We start from the raw sequence: 22124 nt of genomic DNA on the forward strand, positions 1-22124 counted from the left end.
GAAGGGTGGGTGGAGTCATCCACAATGCTGGTTGCTTTGCGGATGCAGCGGGTGTTGTAAATGTCCATGACGGAGGGGAGAGAGACTCCGATGATCCACTCAGCTGTCCTCACAATGCGTTGGAGGGACTTGCGGTCAGACCAGGCAGTGATGCAGCTGCTCAGGATGCTCTCTATGGTTCCCCTATAGAAGAGGGTGAGGATGGGTGGAGGGAGACGGGCCTTTCTCAGCTAAATGCATGCATTTGAAGCACTGGGAGTAAACTAGAGCAGAGGCCTGCCAAACAGGAGGTCCGTGTGTGTGTGTGTGTGTGTGTGTGTGTGTGTGTGTGTGTGTGTGTGTGTGTGTGTGTGTGTGTGTGTGTGTGTGTGTTTATTCCAGGATTTATTTCTCCTGATAGATGGATTTTTACAAGACAGACAGCACTTATTCATAAATGATACATTGCGCATTAGCGTTATCTAGAGTGGCAGGTGACCTTTAACGTGGACCCCCAGACCGCATGTCCAAGACTACACAAACTTTTTGAACGTGAGAGAGATGCTATGTGGCAGTTCTGAAGCATTGCTGGCACTCTGCACTTCCTCCCCGCTTCCTCCCCACAAGCCTGTGAAGTGCCGGAGCCGGCAAAGTCGGGTTCAACCAGGAAGAGAACTGCACATCCATTAAAGCAGCCTCCCTCTGGCCATCTCTCCAACTTCAAACACACCAACATTAAAGTTACAATAATGCAGGGGGCTGTTCTCCCGCATGATGCTCGCACATCACAGCCGAGGTGCGCTAATGATGGAAGTAATACTGACACACACATGCACACAAGGACTGTACATAGACGCACACATATCTATAGAGACCATTAGCTCGGCTACTGGCAGCCTCCAAACCTCCTTTGCACCCCATTGGGCCTGGTTCTGTAGAACGGTGCTAATGTGGGTCTCCAGAGATCTTCCGTTTATTATATCTAGAGTTCTGTGGCCACTGTTGAAGCCTTTCTGCCTACAGAAACGTTTAGTAGCATTAGCAATAATGATCCGAACCAAACTATAGTTTGTAGTGGTAAGTATTGGCATGTTTATGCTGGAGTTTCCTTTCATTTAATTTGAACAGGAAGTTGTGCAAGTTACAGTTTGCTCCAACTAGTGTCACATAGTCTCTCCTGAGGTAGTTAATACAGCATGCGGTGTGTTAATTAAGCAGTACAGCATAAACATTAGCTAGTTTAATGTGTTTCCACACACACACCAAACGCCAACACCTTGTCCTTGTCCAGTCCTCTATGATTCCATGAGCTGAAATAAGATGTTAAAAGCTCGAATTTTTAAAAATTTGTGAAATTCTATATTTTCTGACGCTTTAAATCCAGCTGTAGTACAGTACGAGATAAAGAATAAGGAGGGAGAGAAAAATGATCGCCTGAGTCTCTACACACAGCAGAACAGAGACTAAAAAAAGAAGGAGCCACTACAGTTCCCACAGTGCCATGCAATTCTTAAGGTTTCTGTGTGGTGTGCACGCTTGTAAAACGACTGTATATATCCTAGTAATGCGTACCATGTATACTCTGCAAGACTCCATGCACTGATCTGTGACCCCTGTACCATGACAGTTCAGTAGACGTACACGTACCATTACGTCCCTACTAATACTATAACTGGTGACCCCTTCCGAATTTGCCATCTGTCCAGCAACATAGCATATGGTTAGAGACCCCCTGCCTATCTCGACAGTCAACCTCTTATCTCAGCGATTTGAATAGCTCTTACTTGGAAGCTGTCGAAATTGGTGAATTATGGTGAATTGCCGGAAGATGGTCAATTAGGCTTACGCTCATAGGCTTTCATTCTGGAGTGTTGTCAGACAGACATGGCAGACGTTTCGCGCTTTGCAGTAAAACACACTTTTTAAAAAAAATCTCCCTAATGTACTTATTCACTTGTAATGGGATCAGTTTAATTATTATAAGCGTTTATGCTTTGTTTATCATTACATGTTGGGGTGTAATTCCAGAGTTGGTTTAAAACATAATGCTTTTAAACATCCAAGAATGTGTGTGTGTGTGTGTGGGGGGGGGGGGGACTTACCTTGTAGCTACACCCCCTAATACTGTATGTGGTATGGGGTTAGCAACAAGGTTAATCCCTGTTCAAGGATTTGTGGCTTCATCATAGTAAAAGCCAAGAAGTAGATATATAGCTCAGTAATCCAGATTACTGAGAACGTTACTGGATGGTAAAGTTCTGCAGTTTTGCCTAGATAAATAAATAAATACTAAAAATCTACTGTATAAACAATGCAATATGATCACAGAACCCAGGACACAATTTGGCCGGGACTAGAAGTGAAAAGATACTGATGTAAGAAGACATATTTATTTAAGATTAAATTAATATAACTACATAAAATTACATGAATTATAAGTTCGGCCTCCTAGCGAACTGTAATCGCCCATGTTCTATTGTAGGCCTTTAAATGGCTAACCTGTCGGACCACGAAGGAGGAAAGGCCTTGTTTAGACGCCTCATTTGACATGAAAACACTGGTTTGATAATATTTATATTAATACAGAATGTACATCTCTGATATGTAATGACTCATAAATGTGTCGTTGATTAAATGTGACGTGCAAAATGGCAGCTTTACAGGAGAAGGGAAAAGACCTTTCAATGGAAGTCTATGTAAAAAGCTTTTATTCCAAGTCATTATGTAATATAATGTTTCTATTGGCCCATTTGTCATGAAATTGTGACACAATAAAATACCACCTGCCAGATTCAGATTAGTTCAAACATGAAAAGCAGTGATGCGTGTTTTCTCTGTGTCAATAATGATCTATTATATAAATGCGCAAGTCGTTTTTCAAATGTGATCATAAAGTGCTCAGTGTTGTGCATTCTTGGACTAATGGAGGTTCTTGGGACCTCAGTGGAGCTTCTTAGAAACTCATCACCACAAAGTCTTTTCCAAGGGATATTAATGTGCCATATTCTAGGTTTAAGCTCTCATAAATTTTAGTGACAGCCTTGTGAAGGGTTTTAGCAGCATGCTGCTATATATTACAGACTAAAGGGTGGATGGGGTGTGTGTGTGTGTGGGGGGGGGGGGGGGGGGGTGAGGACATTTTGTTATTATGAACAATGTAGATATTTCATGTAATGTTCACCCACGTAGCACATTATGCAGTAGGCCCCTCTGAATGGCTGTGCAGCCAGACAGCATTTCTGATTCCTCCTGTGAGCAGGGCGATAGCTGACACAGTCACACTAAACACATGAAGGTCACTTCTCTCCTCTTTCTACTCTCAGCCACAAAAGCCTCATCTGTTTTAATGGAGTGTTCTCAGAGCGCCTGTGTTAGCCTCTGTAAAAGCTCTAGTCTCGCCATCATGTACCCTTTGCTCATTCTCTCACACGGCCTATTGTGTACGCTCGCTCGCTCGCTCTCCCTCCCTCCTCTGAATTATTCTCAGTGCAAGATGAACTGTATCGAAGGTTGTTTGGTTTCAGGTTTAAACGTGAAGGTGTTTCCTTACCTGTTTCGTATTCATTCACACAATGGCCCGAGTAGCCTCTCTTGTTTCTCAGTAAGAAGAGTCCAGACAAGACCTTTGTTTTCCACTTCATCAGATGCTAGCATGGTTTTTTTTTTTTTTTTCCCTTTTTTCCTCTTTTTTTTTTTCTTTCCCTCCTCCTAGAACAAGGGCTGGAAAGCAGCCATCTCTCTGGGATCAGGCAGCTCTCTCAGGCCATGCTAAGCAACCGAGAGGGGAAATTGCACTGCGCTTTTAGACTCTTTTTGGACTCTTCTGTGAACATGCAGTTCTCATATATTCACAGGGACACTGTGCTAAACCTTTTTAGCATGACCGCAATTAATGAGACACGACTTTACCTCTAGCCCAAATGTAGGCACTCAGCCAAGAGAGTTTAGTAAGGATGCAACAATATGGCAGCTGTGCGCCGATGGCAGTAGTCGATATTCTTCAGGTACTTACAATTTTATGCAAGAGTTGGACCACCTCTGGTCAAATTGCACATGGTGTTGGTTTTCTAGATGAACAGATCCTCTCCAGAGAAACACTTCTACACATCCTAAAGCACAATTGCTGTATATTTGTTTAATTTGACATATTGCAAGAGAAAGAAAAATAATGGCACATTAAATGCATAATTTCTCCCCAATATTTTCTGTTAAAGTTCTTAAATAAATAAGTTGTGTCTAACGTGCAGAAAACTGCCATATGTTAAGCTTGTTTTCTGCAGAGGACCTGTTTACCTACTGTCACTTCAACATCAAATCAACATAATGACCAGGGAATATCCATGTTTCTGCATTTGTGTGCTGAAACTGAAGGTTTCATTGTGCATCCCTTATGCTTTCGTGTTTGAAGTTTGTTTCTGTATGTTTTTTTAACGTTGGAGACATTAGGCTAAAATGACTAATAGGCCCTTAAGCACCAGTTCAAAAAATGACAAAAGTAGCTTTAAACTGAATTGAGTTAAATAGATCAAAGTACTTTTTGATAACTGGTCACAGTAAGTGTTGCTGTCTTTAGACCTAAATTTTGTTTCTACTTGTGTGTACTTGAGCAGATAGCAGTATATCTATATCCGTATCTATAGTATATATGCAATGTGGGAAACTATAAAATCAAATCCATGTGAGAATACTGAACTAAAGCAATCCAAGGCAAGTGCGTGCTGATTGGAGCATGCAGTTTGCACTAGGGATGTAAGCAAGAATCGACATATAGAAGTATCTTGATATGTTTTGCAATACTTTATCGATTCTCAAAACACCGTAATTATGCAGATCCATTCACTGAACCCCAATTCCCACACCGCCCGTATTCTAGGCTTCGTAACTCAGGGACAGAATATGATGCACGTCATAGAAAACAGCAAGATTTGTCATATCTAAGCAATGTAGTGCCCTCAACTATCAGCGAGGAATCCAATAGGGGGAAAACAAGCTAAAATTCACACACCTTGCCTTCAGCAGCCTGCTCTGTTTACTCCGGAGCAGCGCAGGGAGGAGGGGCATGCAGGCAGACACGGTCAAACACCATTCGAGGACCATCGAGTCCCAGAAGGTATGGAATCGGTATCGGATGCTACACAAAGTTTATGTATCGGAACAGAAAAAGTCGAATCGGTGCATGCTTATTTAGTAATATGACCGTTTTCCTAAATATTCCTAAAAAATGGAATTGCAGGTATTGTGGTATATTAAATTGTAACTCCTGTATCATAATGCATATCATATCGCCAGGTTTTTGCGAATACAGAGTTCTAATTGGTGGTTCTAAACTTTCATCACTTGTTAGCGACATTAGCCTTGTAACTCCAAAATGGGAAGTGGAAAAAACAAGAAAGCAGTTTTGGGAAAGTTGTGTACATTTAGATTTGACTGTTACTATTCACAGTGTGACGTGTTCGGTTTTTGACATCTGCTTATTTGCACCATGCTCTGTTGACACCTTTAACAACTGCTAAAGTCAGTGTGAAGTACTCCATTTGCCCAGTACACTTGTATTTTTGTGTGCTTGCACACAGTGCTCTATTTCTGCTCCTAAGGCCAGCTAGCCGAGGCATGAACCTGGTGTGTAAGTGCTCTTCAGGGAGCTGGAGTGACCTTGCTGTTTTCCCTGTGTGAGGAGGTTGGCCAAGGTGCCCTTTGCTTTATTGGATTGTCTCCATGAACTCTCTCTGCTCTCCGATGGAAGTGCTGCTGTAATTATGCTCTCCATTTGTCATCATTCATTCTCATCTCCTAAAACCTTAATCCTATTTGTGCCTCATCATACCATCCATTATATCAAGCTAAGCCATGTTTACTGCTTTCAGATGAAGAACATGTAGCGCTTCTTTCCGCCTTTGTTTCCCCTGTAATGCTTCCCCTCAGTGCCATCCCGAGATGCCGAGCTCGCTTTCATCCTTATCGCTCTGTCTGCTCTTTATGTAGGGCTTGGCACTTACTCTGCGGCCCAGATTAAACCTCGCTTCATTTTTGAAAATGATACCCAGACAATGTGTCTGCAGTGCATTCACCTTCACTCGCTGACTCCTTTTTTGGCCTTTTGTGTGGGTGAATTTATGTGCTGGCGCCTCCACTGTTTAAACACGGACTTAGTGATAGTTCAGTGAAAAATCGAATGATCTTCCCTTTGCTCAAAGTGTAGTTGATGAGCCAAGACCAGGTTTGGTGTGCAAAGTTGGCTTCTTTAATGTCGTATTAGTGCTGCTAGGCTAATGTGCTAACAGGTTTGTTATGATCAGTTTCTACTGGACAATACTATACTGTTTGTTGTGTATATATAGACAAGCCATATTATGTGGCTTGTCTAATATATATATATATATATATATATATATATATATATATATATATATATATATAACAAGCCACATAAGTCCATAAGAAGATGTGCTATCATACTTAACTACTTGATAATGATTGAGGCAAGTGTGTGGTGATTTAGGCCTGGAGTTGGCACAGCGCTAATGGGTAGTGCAAACTACGACTGGTAGACCTAGGCCAACAGTTCAGACCTCAAAAGTGAAAACTCTGTCAGAAAATCCATTAAAATTCTATTGTGCAACTGATGGCTCTTTATGGTACTTATTATGGTCCTGACCCTCACTGCAGACTTTCTGGTCAGGTGTTTTTCAGTGTTTTTCTCAGAGTCTGTGTCCACCCACCCATATGCTCAACAACAGGCCTTAAAAGCCGGCATGGTTGCAGCTTAGACGTTGTACTTTTGAGCTGGTAGTCAGCTTCTCCTCTGCGCTTCAAACAATGGCAGAGTGACCAGAGATGCTTTATATTATTGCAAAGGAGCCACTGCCTTTTTGTGTATTTTAAGGGGGTAGCGGTTGGTGTGTGGGTTGGTGTTTTGGGTTGTTATTGTATTATTATGATTAAAAGCTTTAAAAAGTGAAAATAAAATATTGCAAAAAAAAATGTGACTCATTAGGCCTTCAGTTCCACCAGCAAAGTCCTAAACAATAGAAGAGTTCATTTAGCAGGATTTACCTAGATACCCATGAGGTTTCCCATTTAGCATTTCACAAATGTAGCCTTTTTGTAGCCTTTATCTTTAAAACATTGTTCTGAATAAAACTTAAACTACATGCATGTATGAATTTAATGCTGAGAGAACAGTAGACTTAGAAGGCCCTGGGAGGCCCTCAGCACTCCTCACTGCTGATTGGTTGGGATATTTACCTTCACTATATGTAGCTTCAGTTCTTTCCCCACTGTGTTCATGTACCGACCCCTTAAACACATACTACTGCGTGTATAGTCACTTGACTCTTCCCAGTGCAGTCTGCAATATGGAAGTAACATGGAGGAGAACTCAAACACAGAGCCAACTCAGCAACTCGAGCAGAGAATGTGTGTTTTCATGACTGTAGTCTGAACCCTAAAACATTTTCTTTATCTTTCAGGGGTTTTTCTTGACCGTGTCTACTGAGTCCATACTGAGAGTGGCGAAGCATGCGTCTGACAACAATAAGATCTTCTGCCTGAACCTGTCTGCTCCCTTCATCAGCCAGGTCTTCAAGGAGTCTCTTATGAAGGTCATGCCCTACGTCGACATTCTGTTTGGCAATGAGACGGTGAGTCTGTCCATGTCAAGTCTGGTCAGTATGTGTGCTCTCTTAGAGACCAGTGCAAAAATAGTAAAGTGTGTTAATTCATCGATTGTGGATTGACCCATTGAAGAACATAGAATGTTGTTTGCATTGCAGACGTGGCTAATAGAAAGTGCTGAAAATGTGCTGTTGGTCATTTATCCACAGTCTGAACATTGGTTTAAAAAGAAAGAGGCTAATGGGGGAAAAAAAAAATCAACTATCAGCCAGTTAGGCCGTGAATAATTCTCAGTCAGCCATGAAAATCCAGCATCCTTAACCACAGCAAGTTAGCACAGTATGGTGTGTTTTGCAGTGTAAACCTAATTTAAAAAGGATTTTACATGTTTGGACAAAAACAGTGGAGGGCTACGTGAGGTTAAATGGGATTTTCTGCCATGTAAAGCTCGTCTGACCCGTTAACAGTTGCTACGAAAGAAGGAGTGGATCATGTTTTCTAGGAATTATGATCATTCCTGGCTCACAATTTGCACACGATGTGGCACACTGTGACCGACAGTCAGCATGGTGTGTGTGTGTGTATGTTTGTGTGTGTATGTCAGGCCTGACAGGCTGAAACGCTGCAGCAGGCTCTGGATCTCCTCTCAGCAGCAGCACTGTTGCCTCTCGCCGCTACACACCGCACGCTAAAGCGCTGATTAGATATTAAACACCAGTAGTCCGGAATCCGCCAGCTTCCACTTAGGCTTCTTATTGCAGGAGCAGCTGTGTTAATTTACCTCAAAACCAACGTGACCACAGCTTCCCTTTTAGCTAGCCTAATTAGATAGTTAGCACACGCTTACACGTAGGCTTGGTTTTGACCGTATTCATGTGTTGGGGTGTGTGTGTGTGGGGGTTGGGGTGTGTGGGAGCTGTCCGCCGGTACAGTTCTGAGTGCCTGGCAGCTGGAGCTCATCTGAGTGTGAGGGGACTGAGGCAGGGAGACAGGCCTTTATCTGGCGGTGACAACGTGGGCGCCATGAGGGACGTCCTGGGCCCCCCGAACCAGCTCCTCGCCCAGCCTTAACTGGCACACATGAAGTGTGTAATATCCAGGGAGCAGCACTGGCCTAATTGAGTCCTTCCCTGCTCCCCTCTCCTGCCTGCCTGCCTGCCTCCATGACATAAAGCAGAGGAAAGTGAAACGTTTCAGGAAATGTAATGGCCTCCAGTTAATTAAGTGAGAGAAGCTGAGCAGTCGGAGCCAAAACCAGATGGCGCTGAATTGTGCTCGTAAAAGTCACCGTGCACACACACAGACACACACACACAGTGCTTACCATAATGTGCATATACACATGCATAATAATCACAAACAATTTGCCCTCCATTTGCTGCACACATGATAAAATTCAACAATGCGAATTGTCATTACAGATGAATTTGTTCAGCAGAAGGCTCCGACAATGTAGATAAATGGCATGATTAATTGGAACAGAATGAATAACCCTGACTGATGTAGTATAAGCAGTGATTAACTCCAGCTCCGAGCTCAGATTGTTTTAAATAACAGGGGAGTTAAAGCCATGATTGCTGGGAGGTTGCGAAATGATTGAAATCGCTCCATTGCTGCTTATGAGAGAGAGAGAGAGAGAGAGAGAGAGAGAGAGAATAAGACAGACAGGCAGAGAAAGAAGGAGATGGAGAGACTGGAGAGATCTGGCTCATTGTGTAGTTCTGCCCAAAGGCCTTTTCCCAAAGACCTCAGACTCCCCACCCAGCGCTGCTGACATGAATAATGTTATTGAGCTCCCAGTGCTCCCAGACCAAAGGGGAAATTGAAGGTTTGCTCTTTTGACATTTTGCAGGACAAAGGCAAAAAAGGATGTACTGATAAAGTGGGACTTCCTTACACAAGTTTAATTGTGTGTGTGTGTGTGTTCGTGACTGAACCAGCATTATTCCGATTATGCAAGGTTAAGTTAATGTCTACTGTTCTGCTTTGAGGACTCAACCCTGTGCAAATAACAGTTTGCTTTCGCCCCGTGGATTTCATCAGAATGGTAGATTACACTTTACACTGTTAGTTTTTGCCATGCCAGTACATAATGACCTGGTCGCTTCATGCGTCCTGAGTATCAAGATTATATTATCTGTATGAGACAAGACGCACAAAAATGCAAGTGTAAACACACCCAAGATGCATTTAGATCAGATACAAATCCCATCCCAACCACCTCAGTAATTGCCACGTCACAAGCACATTTGTATATTCCGTCCAATGCAGCAGTCAGATTTCAGTCAGACTGATCGGAGACGCATTTAATTCCTGTGGGTAAAATCCGGATCAGCAATCCAGATGCCACTCACATGAAATGACCAGGTGTAAATGGGTAGTCACAAGTAAATGTAATAAATGATGTATTTACACCGATCAGCCATAACATTAACACCACCTGAATAGTGTTGAGTAGGTTGCCACAACAGATCTGACCATTCGAGGTATGGACTCCACAAGACCTCTGAAGGTGTCCTGTGTTATCTGGCAGCAGGATGTTAGCAGCAAATCTTTTAAGTCCTGCAAGTTGTGATGTGGTGAGTGTTAGGTGCCCTTGACCCTGTTTCAGTATGTCATTCTGTAGATGAGGGGTTCGGGTGAGCCTCTAGGGAGGAAGCCAGTGTTGGCTGTGGCAAGGAGGCACTTCCTGGGAGCCAGAAACCTTGAGAGGAACCAAGACTCAAACCTATGGTTGGCACCAGATAGCACAACAAATAACAGCAAATGATGAAATGATTACATCAGTATTAAGGCTCGAGGTCCTACACATGTCCCACATGTTCTGGGGACACAACCTAAAAAATACAGGATTGATTTCTGGTTTCCCCTCAGTGCCTCCAGCAGTTGCATAGATGTGGTCAATTCCTTCAGCTGCAGCACACTTGATCTAACATTAGCATTAGCTAATGAATAGTACTGGGGTTCCTTATAGAGGGGTTTACGGATGGTCAGATGAGCACATTCACATAGATTAGCGCACTCCTTGTATTAATGTTATTTGTATTTGTATTCATAGTAATATTCTGTGAATACATGCATACTGCTCACATAAAATAGCCCATTTGAAATGTTCTCTGGAGCCCTAAGCTTGTGTGCAGTACTGTATGCAGTTAGATTTAAACAGGAAAATCACACTACACTAATCGCTACACTGTAGGGTTAAAGCAGTGAGGTTTCTCATATTTAACAGTGTGCCCTCCCCCTCTGTTTACATGGACATGATGGGCAGTTCATGAAGAAAGCCTGCGGCAGTTCGAGATTCGCATGACACTGGGCCCCTATCCCACAATTGATTTAGCCCTGGCCTGCTTCACACACATGCCTACACACACACACACACACACTCTCTCAGACTTGGAGACAGATGTCAAGTGCCACAGAAGTCGCTGACAGTCAAACATGGCCCTGTTCAGAGCTTTGAGCCCCAGCGAGCCTCTTCTGTGCGTGTTTTGTTAGACAGAGATGCTTCATGATGAACGTTTCAGAGTGCTGAAAAGGCATTTAAAGCCCGAGTCAAGCAGGGCCTCAGAATCCAGGAGCCCAGGAAGAAATGCAGAGAGAGAGAGAGCGGAAGAGTTGAAGGAAGGAAGTTGAGAGGGAGGTGAGGTAATTAAAAAAATGCTTAAGAGTGAGATGCTGTCAAGGGATCTCACTTGAATGCGGGCTGTACACTTGAGTAGTCTCCCACGACATCACCCACAGCACTCAATTAAAGCCTGTCTATCTGCATACGCCTCCTGTGGAATGGCCGCCAAGGCAACATTGTGAGAGACACAATTAGAGTTGTTAGGGAAAGTGATTTACTTCGCTGAGTGCATGGACTATTCGGCAGTGTGCTTACTGATTTGGTGCGCTTCTCCTAAAGCTATGGAGCTTTAGTGTTGCCTTTTCTTTTAGGCATGACTGCATTCTGTGCGGTACTAGGAGTCTTCAGGCAAGCTAGTCCACAAATCTTCCATTAGAAATGTGCAGTAATGTGTATACACTCATCGTCCATGGATTTAGACCTTCCCTGTGCTTTGAAATAACTAACCAGGCCTTGTATGTATCTCTGTTAACACCATTGCTGTTATTAACCCAGTAAACTCTCCAGTAGTAGCATGACTTCTCAATTCTGTTGTTGCTGCATTTTGTTTTGTTTATTTATTTATATTTTTTGAACAAGGAAAAGTTTTGGAATACACATCACCTTTTTATTTACTCTAATGAAAACCGATCAGCCATAACATTAACATCGCCTATCTAGTATTATGGACTCCACAAGACCTCTGAAGGTGTCCTGTGGTATCTGGCAGCAGATCCTTTAAGTCCTGCAAGTTGTGACGACGTGAGTGTTAGGTGCCCATGACTCTGTTTCAGTATGTCATTCTGTAGATGCGGGGTTCGGGTCATCTTTTCCATATAGCGTATGGTGGAAGTGACAAGCAGTCTGAAGTAGCTCCAAGACCAAGTTCAAGTTAATTGAAGACATGATGAGCCCAATTTATTCTAAAATCACATTAAAAACAGCAAAATATGTCGTTATGTGAAAATGTGTGCTCACAAAGCTTTAAAATATTAAAGTTAATTTGTGGTGGCGTGAAAAACAACACAATGTGTGGTCACCTGAAAAGCTAGAAAATGTAGGGTCAAGTGAAAAACGACAAAATGTGTGCCGTACACCCAAACTCCACATGTCTGTACTTCACATACTTCTGTAAGGAATGCACTTCTAACCATGGTACACTGCTGAGAATACCTTTTTATACATTTTATCATGTATAAAAGTTCCAATTCCATGCACTGATACATTTTACCATGCATACCTCATAACTATTCTTGTGGCAGCTTTTAATGGGATACATAGAAACAAAGCCTAAGATTGTTTTAAAGCGAGCTGTTTCATGGAGGTTTCAAAGTGTCAAATAATTTATTGATGGTCATTTAATTAAATGACTAGTTGAATAATAAAGCCTTCTGTGGGTTCCTCCCATTTTGCCTCATCGCAGTGCCACAATAGTCAGGTTTTGTCTAAACCAGCACTACACTACAGCACTTATGTGTTTAAAGATCCAGTGTATCGCGTGGTGGTGTTATTTTTAGCAGTTTTGATTTGTCTAGTAATAAAACTTATAGCTTTCTGAGCCTTGAGAGAGATGTGTTTCTGAAGGGTTGGTTTCTGAAGCGAACCCTGCTGTTGTTTCTAGTGGCTCAGTTCCTACATAGTATCGCTTTAATATCCGTGTCAACATGAGAGTGCCGCGATTGCCGCTGTACGTCCGCTCCTTTCATGAGAGTAAACACTTCGTGGATTTGTGGTCAGTCCTAGCACCGTTTTTATGTCTCGGAGGGATAGTTTAGGGCTTGTGTGTGTGTTGCTGCGGGATCCAGTAGGGTCGCGCTGGGAAAGTTCACCTAACAACTATAATCTGAGAGCTCAGGAGGTTTGCCGAGAATATCCTTCAGCGCAAGCCGCAGAAGTCCTTTTCCAGCGGGGGCGGTGGACGGGGAGTTCCGTGCCACAGAGCTGAGTGGGAAAAGGCCTGGGCCGGCGCTGCCTTTACCAGGCCTGTCTGCGAAGCAGCACAGTAATGATGGATGGAAGAGAAGACATTGTGCTGAGGGCAGATCAATAGCTGCCACCGAGGCCAGTGTATTTCTTTCACAGCAGGGCTCAGCGCAGGATGTCAGCTTGTTGTTGCCAGTATGATTTGGAGAAGTTTAACACCAGCCATGCTCTGCTCCTCAATACATCAGCCAGCTTGGATTTTGGCAGGGCTCACGGGGGGGGGGGATCTTAGCCACAGTGGAGGGCCCCATCAGCAGAAATGTGGAATGGTGACTGGGGAAGAATGCAATATCTATTCTAAACGACATTATTCAGAGGATTATGACTATCTACCTAATGGTGGGAATAATCACCCTTGCTTGGATGCCACTAGCGAGATGTCGTGGCATTGGCTGTATCAGGTGACGGAAGGTGTCCATTAAAGAGGTTAACTGGACCACAGTGGCGCGTCAATTACTCTGTGCCATATGCTGGAGTTGTCTTTCCCCTCTGGGGCACCACTGTTATGCCTTTAGGAGGCACTAAATGTGTGAAAAGTCCATTCTCTGTATATTTTCACTCCAGTAGCTATAGAACATCTTTTGGTGATTTCCGAAATGCTGCCACCTTTCCCTGCTGTCAGTCATATCAGAATATTATGACCACCCCTGCATGTATAAACTAGCGAGCACACCAGTCAGTTGTAGCAGAGTGCAAAAACAATTGCTTTGAGTAATGTACACTATTAGACCGATGTCCAAAAGGGCATGATGATAAGGGTTCATGGGATGTTCCAGGGCCACCCTTGTAAAGGTGTACTGAGAATGGTCTTCTCACACATTGAGTGCCTCAACACCATTACAGTGGTGCCCTGGGGGCCATTGATGCCAGAGGGGAACAACGACAATCTAGAGCAATATGGGAGCCACTGTGGACCAGTTACCTCGATGATGAACACCTTCCATCGCCTAATACAGTCCATGCCATAACGTCTTGCAATTAAACACTATCCCCACTATCAAGTAGGTGGTCATACTATTCTGATTTCACGGTGTACTTTCTTGTCTGATGTTTTCATAATTAAATCAATCATATTTCTACGATGTACGCGGTCATATGTGGACATTGTCATGCTTATGCATAAACATGAACACACACAAGCTGTCACAGCTACATGCTGTCGCTTATCTTCTGCCATGGATGTCGGGAGGGTTGAGGTGTCTCCAGGGAGGTAGCTGTCATTTCTCTAACGACATCATCACTCCTGTTAGCCTGTCAGATTTTCACGCTCACCTGCTGCTTTCCAAAGTCTTAACAAAAATAGTGCTGTCCCCAAAAATGTTACCTTTTTTTTTATTTTTTAATTTTTTTATTTTTTTTTTTGTTTAATTAGACATACAAATTTGGACTAAAGTATTTGGACACCTGCTCATTCATTGTTCTGAAATTAAGGGTATTAAAAAATATGATGGAGTAGCTGACTCCACTGTCCAGAGAAGGCTTCCTACTAGATTTTGGGGCATTGCTGTGAGGATTTGATTGCATTTAACAACAAGTGTGTTTGTGAGGTCAGTATGGTTGGGTGGTCACCACCCCACCTCATCCCGAACTCCTCAACTCATCCTAAAAGAGTTGGATAGAGCACCATCATTCCAGAGAATTCCAGAGTTTTACTGCTCCACAGCTCAATGCTGGGGGGCTTTTTATATCCCTCTAGCCCAAGCTTGGCATTAGGCCGGGTGCCAATAGGTTTACGTTTATCTGCTCCAGAGAGTCCTATTGTATTGGCAATCTGCGTAGCCTTAACATTGCTGTCTAGCCAACATAATGTTAAAGCCTCCTGATTTTGTGCTTTCCCAGTCCTACTTGCCATAGACTGCACTGCCATCAAAACCAGATGTCCGTGGATCTCCATGAAGAAGTAAGGCACATAGAGTCTGTAGGTTAAGAGATGACTATGTTCCTGATGCACCTGATCTATCTCACAGCTGTGAGGTTTCACATGAATACAACATGAATGTAATTTGAAACTATTAGCGTGTTCTCCCTCTGTCCGCGTGGGTTCCCTCTGGGTGCTCCGGTTTCCTCCCACGTCCCAAAAACACACATGGTAGATGAATTGGCTGTGCTGAATTGCCCTCTAGGTGTAAGTGTGTGGGCGAATGAATGTGTGTGGTACCCTGTGAAAGACTGGCACCCTGTCCTAGGGGTATTCCTGCCCTGCACCCAATGATTCCGAGGTAGCCTTCGGACCCACCATGACCCTGACCAGGAAGAAGCGGCAAAGAAAATGATTGTATGGAACGAATAGCTCCTTAATTTTAGAAACCATACGGCGGAATAGTCTGCAATGGTTTCTCGTTAGGTTGAACATGATTTTGCTAATATTCTGTTGAGCTTGGCCAACCTTGAAACAGGTGCTGTGATGGAAAGTGTTTGTGGGCAGAGCTCAGAGAACTGAAGCTGGGCCTGCTTGGGGAAAAGAAAAACAGAAGGAAAATAAGCTGAAGTTACAGAGAGAGAGAAGAGCACACAGCAGTCAGCAGTTTTCCCAAGCTAAACCAGTGATGGGGTAGATTTTATTTATTTATTTATTTTTTCAGCATGGAAGGTTTTGTTGGGATGTTTGCAATATTAAGGGTGTGTGGTAGTTTTAAGGTTATATACGTCTGATGAAATCAGTGTATTGCAGGTTCTCTCTTTCTGTGTGTGTGCGTGTTTGTATTTGTGTGTGTGCGCAAGTGTGTGTGTGTGTGTGTGTGTGTGTGTGTGGCTGGCCTGTCGCTCAGCAGGCCTGCTTGTGAATGTGCACATTTACCTCCTCTATATTTACCCACACTCATTAGTCAGTTTATTTATCATGCCAGCGCCGCAGCCGGAGTCTGAAGCCCACAAACTTGTTTACGTGCAAACGTACATTCCTGTGATGGGACCGGGGACAATGGTGGGCTTTGAAAGTGATCGGAACATACTCTGACGCGGTAATAAGGCTGTCATTGAGAGAGAGAGAGAGAGAGAGAGAGAGAGAGAGAGAGAGAGAGATGTCACATGTGTTGAAGTGGAAATGTTTTCTTTCTCTCTCTCCTCCATATAGGCCAGGAGACAGAGACAGCAGTCAGCACCCGTGATTCTGGTAATGATATCATTACAGTGAGCGATTGCTTCTCATGCATTGTTTAACAAAGGCACGTTTGAAGTGCGCCACTGAAACCTCAGACAGAGCTTTCACATGCTGCCAGTGCACTACGAGGGGAATCAAACTGGGGAGAGGAGATCAAGAGGAAACACCTTTTTTCTTTTCTTTTTTTTTTTTTTCTTTTTTTTTTTTTATTCTCAGCAAATTAACATCTCAAAATGACAGCTAGGTAAAAGGCCCAGGGTTCTTTTGAAGTGGACGCTCTCCTCTTCACAACTCATTCATCCAGCGGGGCTGTTTTGATGACCTTATTATTGCAGTCTCTCGTGGCATCAAGCATTTCCTTTAAGAGTTTTTGCCCCGCAGATATTTTCCTTCTTCCCGAACTGTGTCGCACGCTAGCTGTGGAACGATTGGCGCAGTTAGCAGTGAAAGGACCACAGCTAAATCAGGCCCAGTTCCTCTTTTGCCTGCAGTCCATAGTCCACCTGGCCACCTGCCATCTGCAGCCACATCTACGCCAGGCAGCGTCCCTCCCTCAGAGCACGGCGGCAGATTAGCGGCGTCGCACGCTCGCATCCGTCGCCTCCGGTGGCGACCCGCTAAACATCTATAATGGAAGACCGTCTTATGTGAGAATGAGGCGGAATTGCGCCATTAGTGGTTGCAGGTTGTCGCATGGCGTACTGTTAATTTGATTAGCCATCGATCACCAGTTTTCCTGGTGCCATTTAACGCTTTGTTTGTGGCCATGTTCTGGTTTCGTGTCTTGATTAACGCAAGAGAGGCAGGACAGGCTCCACTGACTTTGCTAGTCTTCAGTGGTAATTGCAGCAGCCAGTGGTAAATAAAGGATTAGTGAGTTTAAATAAATTTCTCCCTGAAAGGTCTTTCCTTCCTCTTTCCTCTTCCTCTCTCTCTCTCTCTTTCTCTCTCTCTCATGCTCTCGCACTCACTCACTCACTCTCTCTCTGTTGTTTGTCGCCCGTCACGCTCCACTTGGCCTGCTGCATTCTCCAGGGAGTACCTTAACACCTCAGCAGTGCTCGCTTTCTTCCCCTAATCTTTCCTTTCCCTTCGCCCAGATTACTGTATCGATATCCATCTGCTAGCCTCCTCTGACACAGCCTTCCCCACGTCCACCCCACCCCCCTCCCCCCTTGTGGCCCATGACTCTTCCTTGACTCATATTAATGTGTGTATGTGTGTGACTCGCAGGCTGTTATTATGAAATTACGCCTGGATTGCCCTCATCAGTAACGACAGTGCCGCCTTTGTTTTGTTGCTGTCACCACTAGGCTAGTGTTTGTCACCATGCTCCTAATCCAGCACAAAAACAATGCGAGGAAAATAACATCTCATGACCGCTGTGGTCAAACTGCCCCTGTAGTTGTTGTTTTTTCCCTTTTCTATCTTTGCAGCTTTCCACTGGTTCTAAAATTCTGGGTTTGGTTGCGCTGGCTTATGCTGGATCCTCAGGTCCTGCCAAGTGCAACTGCTGCCCCTAACCCTCCGCAAACCCACAGCCAAAGACTCCTCGGCTCTCCGCCTCTAAGCCATGCGAATGTGCACCCGGGGCTGGGATGAAAGTGCTTGCTGGAGTGAGTAAGCTGCTGGGTGGCTGGGCCTCTCCAACCTCCCCCCTGGCCCTTCGGAGCCCCATCTCAGGCCTGGCCGAGTGTCAGAGTGTGCTAACCCTGTCCAGTTAATGCTTATTTACCCTGCTCACTGGACACTGACGCACTCCCTCAGCTATCATTCCTCATTAAACCGGTCTCTACAGCTCGGCCTCTGTCTCTGGCTCAACTCTTTCTCCATCTTTGTTCTGTAGTTACTCACCCTCTCCAGACCTTTCCCACGAATTATACATAACAGGGTGGATCAGTTCTTGTAGGCATTTTCTTCCCACTATATTCAACTAATGCAGCTTGTTTTTGAGACCCGAGGATCCCTGGTTCGAATCAACAGCCGCGACCAGAGAGAGAACAATTGGCCGTACTTTCTCCGAGTGGGTAGATGGTGCTGTCACTCCCTACATCACTTAAGTTGGATGGCACAGGTGTCTATTAGCCGAAGCATCAGAGTTATGCATATAATGGGGGAATGAAATTGGGAGGGGGGTTGCGATAAATGATGCATGGCAATCAGCGACTGGAGTCAGAGGGAGCACAATTAGCTACACTCTCTCTGACTGGGTAGATGGCGCTCTCACTCATCCCTCTTAAGCGATGTTGGCTTGCACAGGCTTCTGTTAGCTGGTTGTTGGGGAGTGGAGATCCCGCGCTTTCCTCTGAGCGTGTCTGCCGCCCTGTGATGCTACATCTCAGTCCTCTGTCCACTGTAGCAAATCTAGTTCCAATAGTTTCTAGTTACAGTCATCAGGAATCTAATACCAGCATTAGCAAGTAGTGGTGTGATATGATGGTCACCTTTCTCACAGAACTTTTTTGGAGTTTGCAGTTATAAATAATCCAAAGAAAAATGACACGTACGATACATCTTTCAAAGCCTTAAAATAGTGTATACTGTATGTCCAGCTATTAAAACATCATGTATGTCAAATAAGCAGAAGCCTCTCTTGCTTCCCTGTAGTTTCCCCAAAAATCCCATGCCATGACCAACACTTCCATCAACTTTCTGCGCAATTTACAGGTGATAAAATGAAACTGCTTTAAAAATTGCTGTTTTTATTGCCCTTTTCCATCAAACTGAATTTTTGCAATAAAAATGTTTTATGTAAATGGATAATTTCCTGCAAAAGCTTTTGCTCAACCATTTAGTTTATTGATAGAAACAGTTGTATTTGCAAGTTGCATGTGCTTCCATCTCCAAGTTCATGCACCTCATAAATGCCATACCCTGACATCCCCTTAATCTACTGATCAGGACATTCTGTTCGTTTTATATTCTTTCCTTCAAAGCTGTTAGGAGAGAGATCCAGGTTATCTGCTGTGTAGAGCTTTTTTTGAGAACTTTCCATTTAGAAAGCTGCAACCCTTTCTGTCCGTATTTCTGTGGAAGAGCTGAAAAGTGGCAGCGTTCCTCTTAAAAACACTCTTGTCTTCTCCTCAGTCCAACTACACCTCTCCACTCTGCCGGCTGGGTTTGTTTTCCGCATCCGAAACCACACACACTTCTGCGTTTTACTCAAACATTTGCATTCATGCTATTTGGCTGATGCTTTTATCCAGACTGATTTACAATTGAATCATGTTCAGATGTACAGGTACGCAGGTGGGTGAATGTAGTGTTAGGAGTCTTGCCCAAAGAGTCTTATTGGTGTAGTGTGGCGTGCCCACCTTTACAGGGAATCTAACCAGATGTTCTGCAATGAGGATGCTGTTTTTTACCCACTACACTACACTACACTGCACAGCTGCTACTAAACAACTACACCAACGAATGCTCTTTTCATGGTGGCGCACTGGTGCTTGTGTGCAGTTTTGTGTGCAAATTTATACAGAATCCGTTTTTCCCTCAAAAAAGGGCTCTGGTGCAGGTTTTTGCTATGTTATTTGAATCGATTTTTTAAAAATGTGTATCTTCTGAAGTTTGTCATAAAAGATGCTTCAGATGGAAACTAGCTATTGCTGGACTTTCAGACATACTGTGAATCTGGCACGTGTTCTTCTTCTTTACGCTGTGTCCGAATTTCCTAAATAAATGGACCAACAGAAATGCTCAAGAATGACTTGTAATAAAATCTGCTACATTGACTTTAGTTGATAGTTGAGATTTTTTTCTCCTTGTTTTGTAAAGGTTGCCATTTTGAAGATTTGGAAATTTTAGCATAAGGGTGACGCTAATATTTTTATGATATAAATATTAGCTTTATACAACATAATTTAATAGTATATTGTCCACATACATTTTTGCTTTGGTATAATGTAGTATAATAATAATCATCATCAGTTCAGTCAGTACTGTATTAATTAATAACTGTTTAGTGTGTGTGTGTGTGTGTGTGTGTGTGTGTGTGTGTGTGTGTGTGTCTGTTTGGTGTATAGGTTAATGAGGGTGCCACACCGATGCTCAAACTTGAACTCTGTGGGTTGCATCTTTATATATATATATATATATATATATATATATATATATATATATATATATATTTTTTTTTTTTTTTTTTTTTTTTTTTTTTATTAAGTATGAAAAATAGGTGTGCGCTTTCCTCTAATGAAAGTCCCTCCGTGGACGTGTGTGCGACGGATTTTCTCACTTTTCCAGACGAGTCCTTTTGTCCTTGTACTTAAATAATTATAGCCCTCATAATGCTTACAGGATGTGTAATGTGGCAAGGGCACGTTTAGTGTGTTGTGTTAATTGAATGACTCTTCCAGAGTATGATTCCTGTAAGGTCTAGCACTTTCTCAATCTTGGCTGGTGAAGAGTGTCTGTTTCAATTTTCCAAAGGGGTTGAATTAACACTAATTCCAGGAGCTAATCTTGAAATAATACTGCTTAATCACTCTTAATAAAAGAGTGGTTCACCTTGGCTGCCGGATAGCTGCTTTATCAGATCATTGAGCTATAATTGGTGCTATGAAACCTGGGAGCTTTTCTGCAGGGATTTGGAATTTTCTCAACTTTATGGTGCAAAACATCGGCCTAACCTTGGAGCGTTTGACCTCTGTGCCACACACATGCGCAGCACCGTAACCCTGAAAAGACTCTTAAAGCCTGGGACTGGAACCAACACAACCAGCGAAATGTCAGGAGAGTGTGTTGTTTACACAGTGCTCGAAGGGTTTTGTAGTCGCTTTAATTTGAGCCATGCGCTTTTTCCATTTCCACTACAGCTTATTTGGCAGTTCTGTGTCAGTCTTCATTGATTTTTTTTTTTTTTCTCTTCAATGAAATCTGGCCTTTCTAAATTGAGTGTTCACATTAGTGTGTGTTTAAGTGTATTCATTTTTTTTATTATTATTAGTTGCTTTTTTGTAATCAGCAGCTGATGCACTGCTCACACTTGATGTTGATATTTAATAATTATGATGACAAAAATATATACTTCCAATACACATATACATTATGGAAAGGACGCCCCAATATGAGAACTTTGTATAGGGATACACTAATGTGGAAATTATGTATAGACATGTGCTGATATGGGAATTGTGAGGTGTAGTAATGCACTGAAATGCGAATGTTGTATAGGGATGCACGGATATGGGAATTATCTGTAGTGATGCACTGATGTGAATTATTAGCTATACGCATGCATGGAAATAGTAACAATAATGATGATACATAATGATACATCAATATGGGAGTTATGTATTAGGATGAACTGGTTTGGAAATTATGTATAAAGATCCATTGATCTGGAAATGATGTATACGAATGAGCCAGTATGGGAGTTATATACTAGGATGCTCTGATAGGAAATATGTATGGGGATGCACAGACATAAGAATTTTGTATAAGGGGGTGCACTGATATTGGAATTATGTATATTGATGCACTGACATGGGGGATATGTATATGAATTCACTGATATGGGAATTATGTATAGGGATGAATCAATATGGGAATTATGTATTGGGACTTTTTGAATCAGAAATTATATATAGGTATAACCTGATATGGGATTTACTATGTATAGGGATGCACCAATGGGAACTGTGTGCCCACACGGATATCTGGCAGAAAAAGTGGAAATGTCCTGTATTTAATGGGAAGTATATAATATCAATGTTAGGAATGAGTGTGTGTGTGTGTGTGTGTGTGTGCACGCACATGTATGTGTGTGTGTGTATAATGGACTTATATTAGGTCTATTATAGTGTGTTGCTGTCAGACAGGCTGCATGCAACCCTGCTGGGA

The 22124-nt window shown here is 43.0% G+C and overlaps 1 protein-coding gene across 2 annotated transcripts in view; it reads left to right on the plus strand.

Moving 5' to 3' along the window:
- adka (adenosine kinase a) overlaps nucleotides 1-22124 on the plus strand; it is a 172054-nt gene that overhangs the window by 123708 nt on the left and 26222 nt on the right. For both annotated transcript variants that reach the window (XM_072678182.1, XM_072678183.1), the window contains exon 7: nucleotides 7449-7619. In XM_072678182.1, the coding sequence (XP_072534283.1) occupies nucleotides 7449-7619 (171 nt within the window). The remainder of the gene's footprint in view (nucleotides 1-7448; nucleotides 7620-22124) is intronic.

This window comes from Salminus brasiliensis, chromosome 4, assembly GCF_030463535.1.
Source record: "Salminus brasiliensis chromosome 4, fSalBra1.hap2, whole genome shotgun sequence".
Taxonomy (NCBI): Eukaryota; Metazoa; Chordata; class Actinopteri; order Characiformes; family Bryconidae; genus Salminus; species Salminus brasiliensis.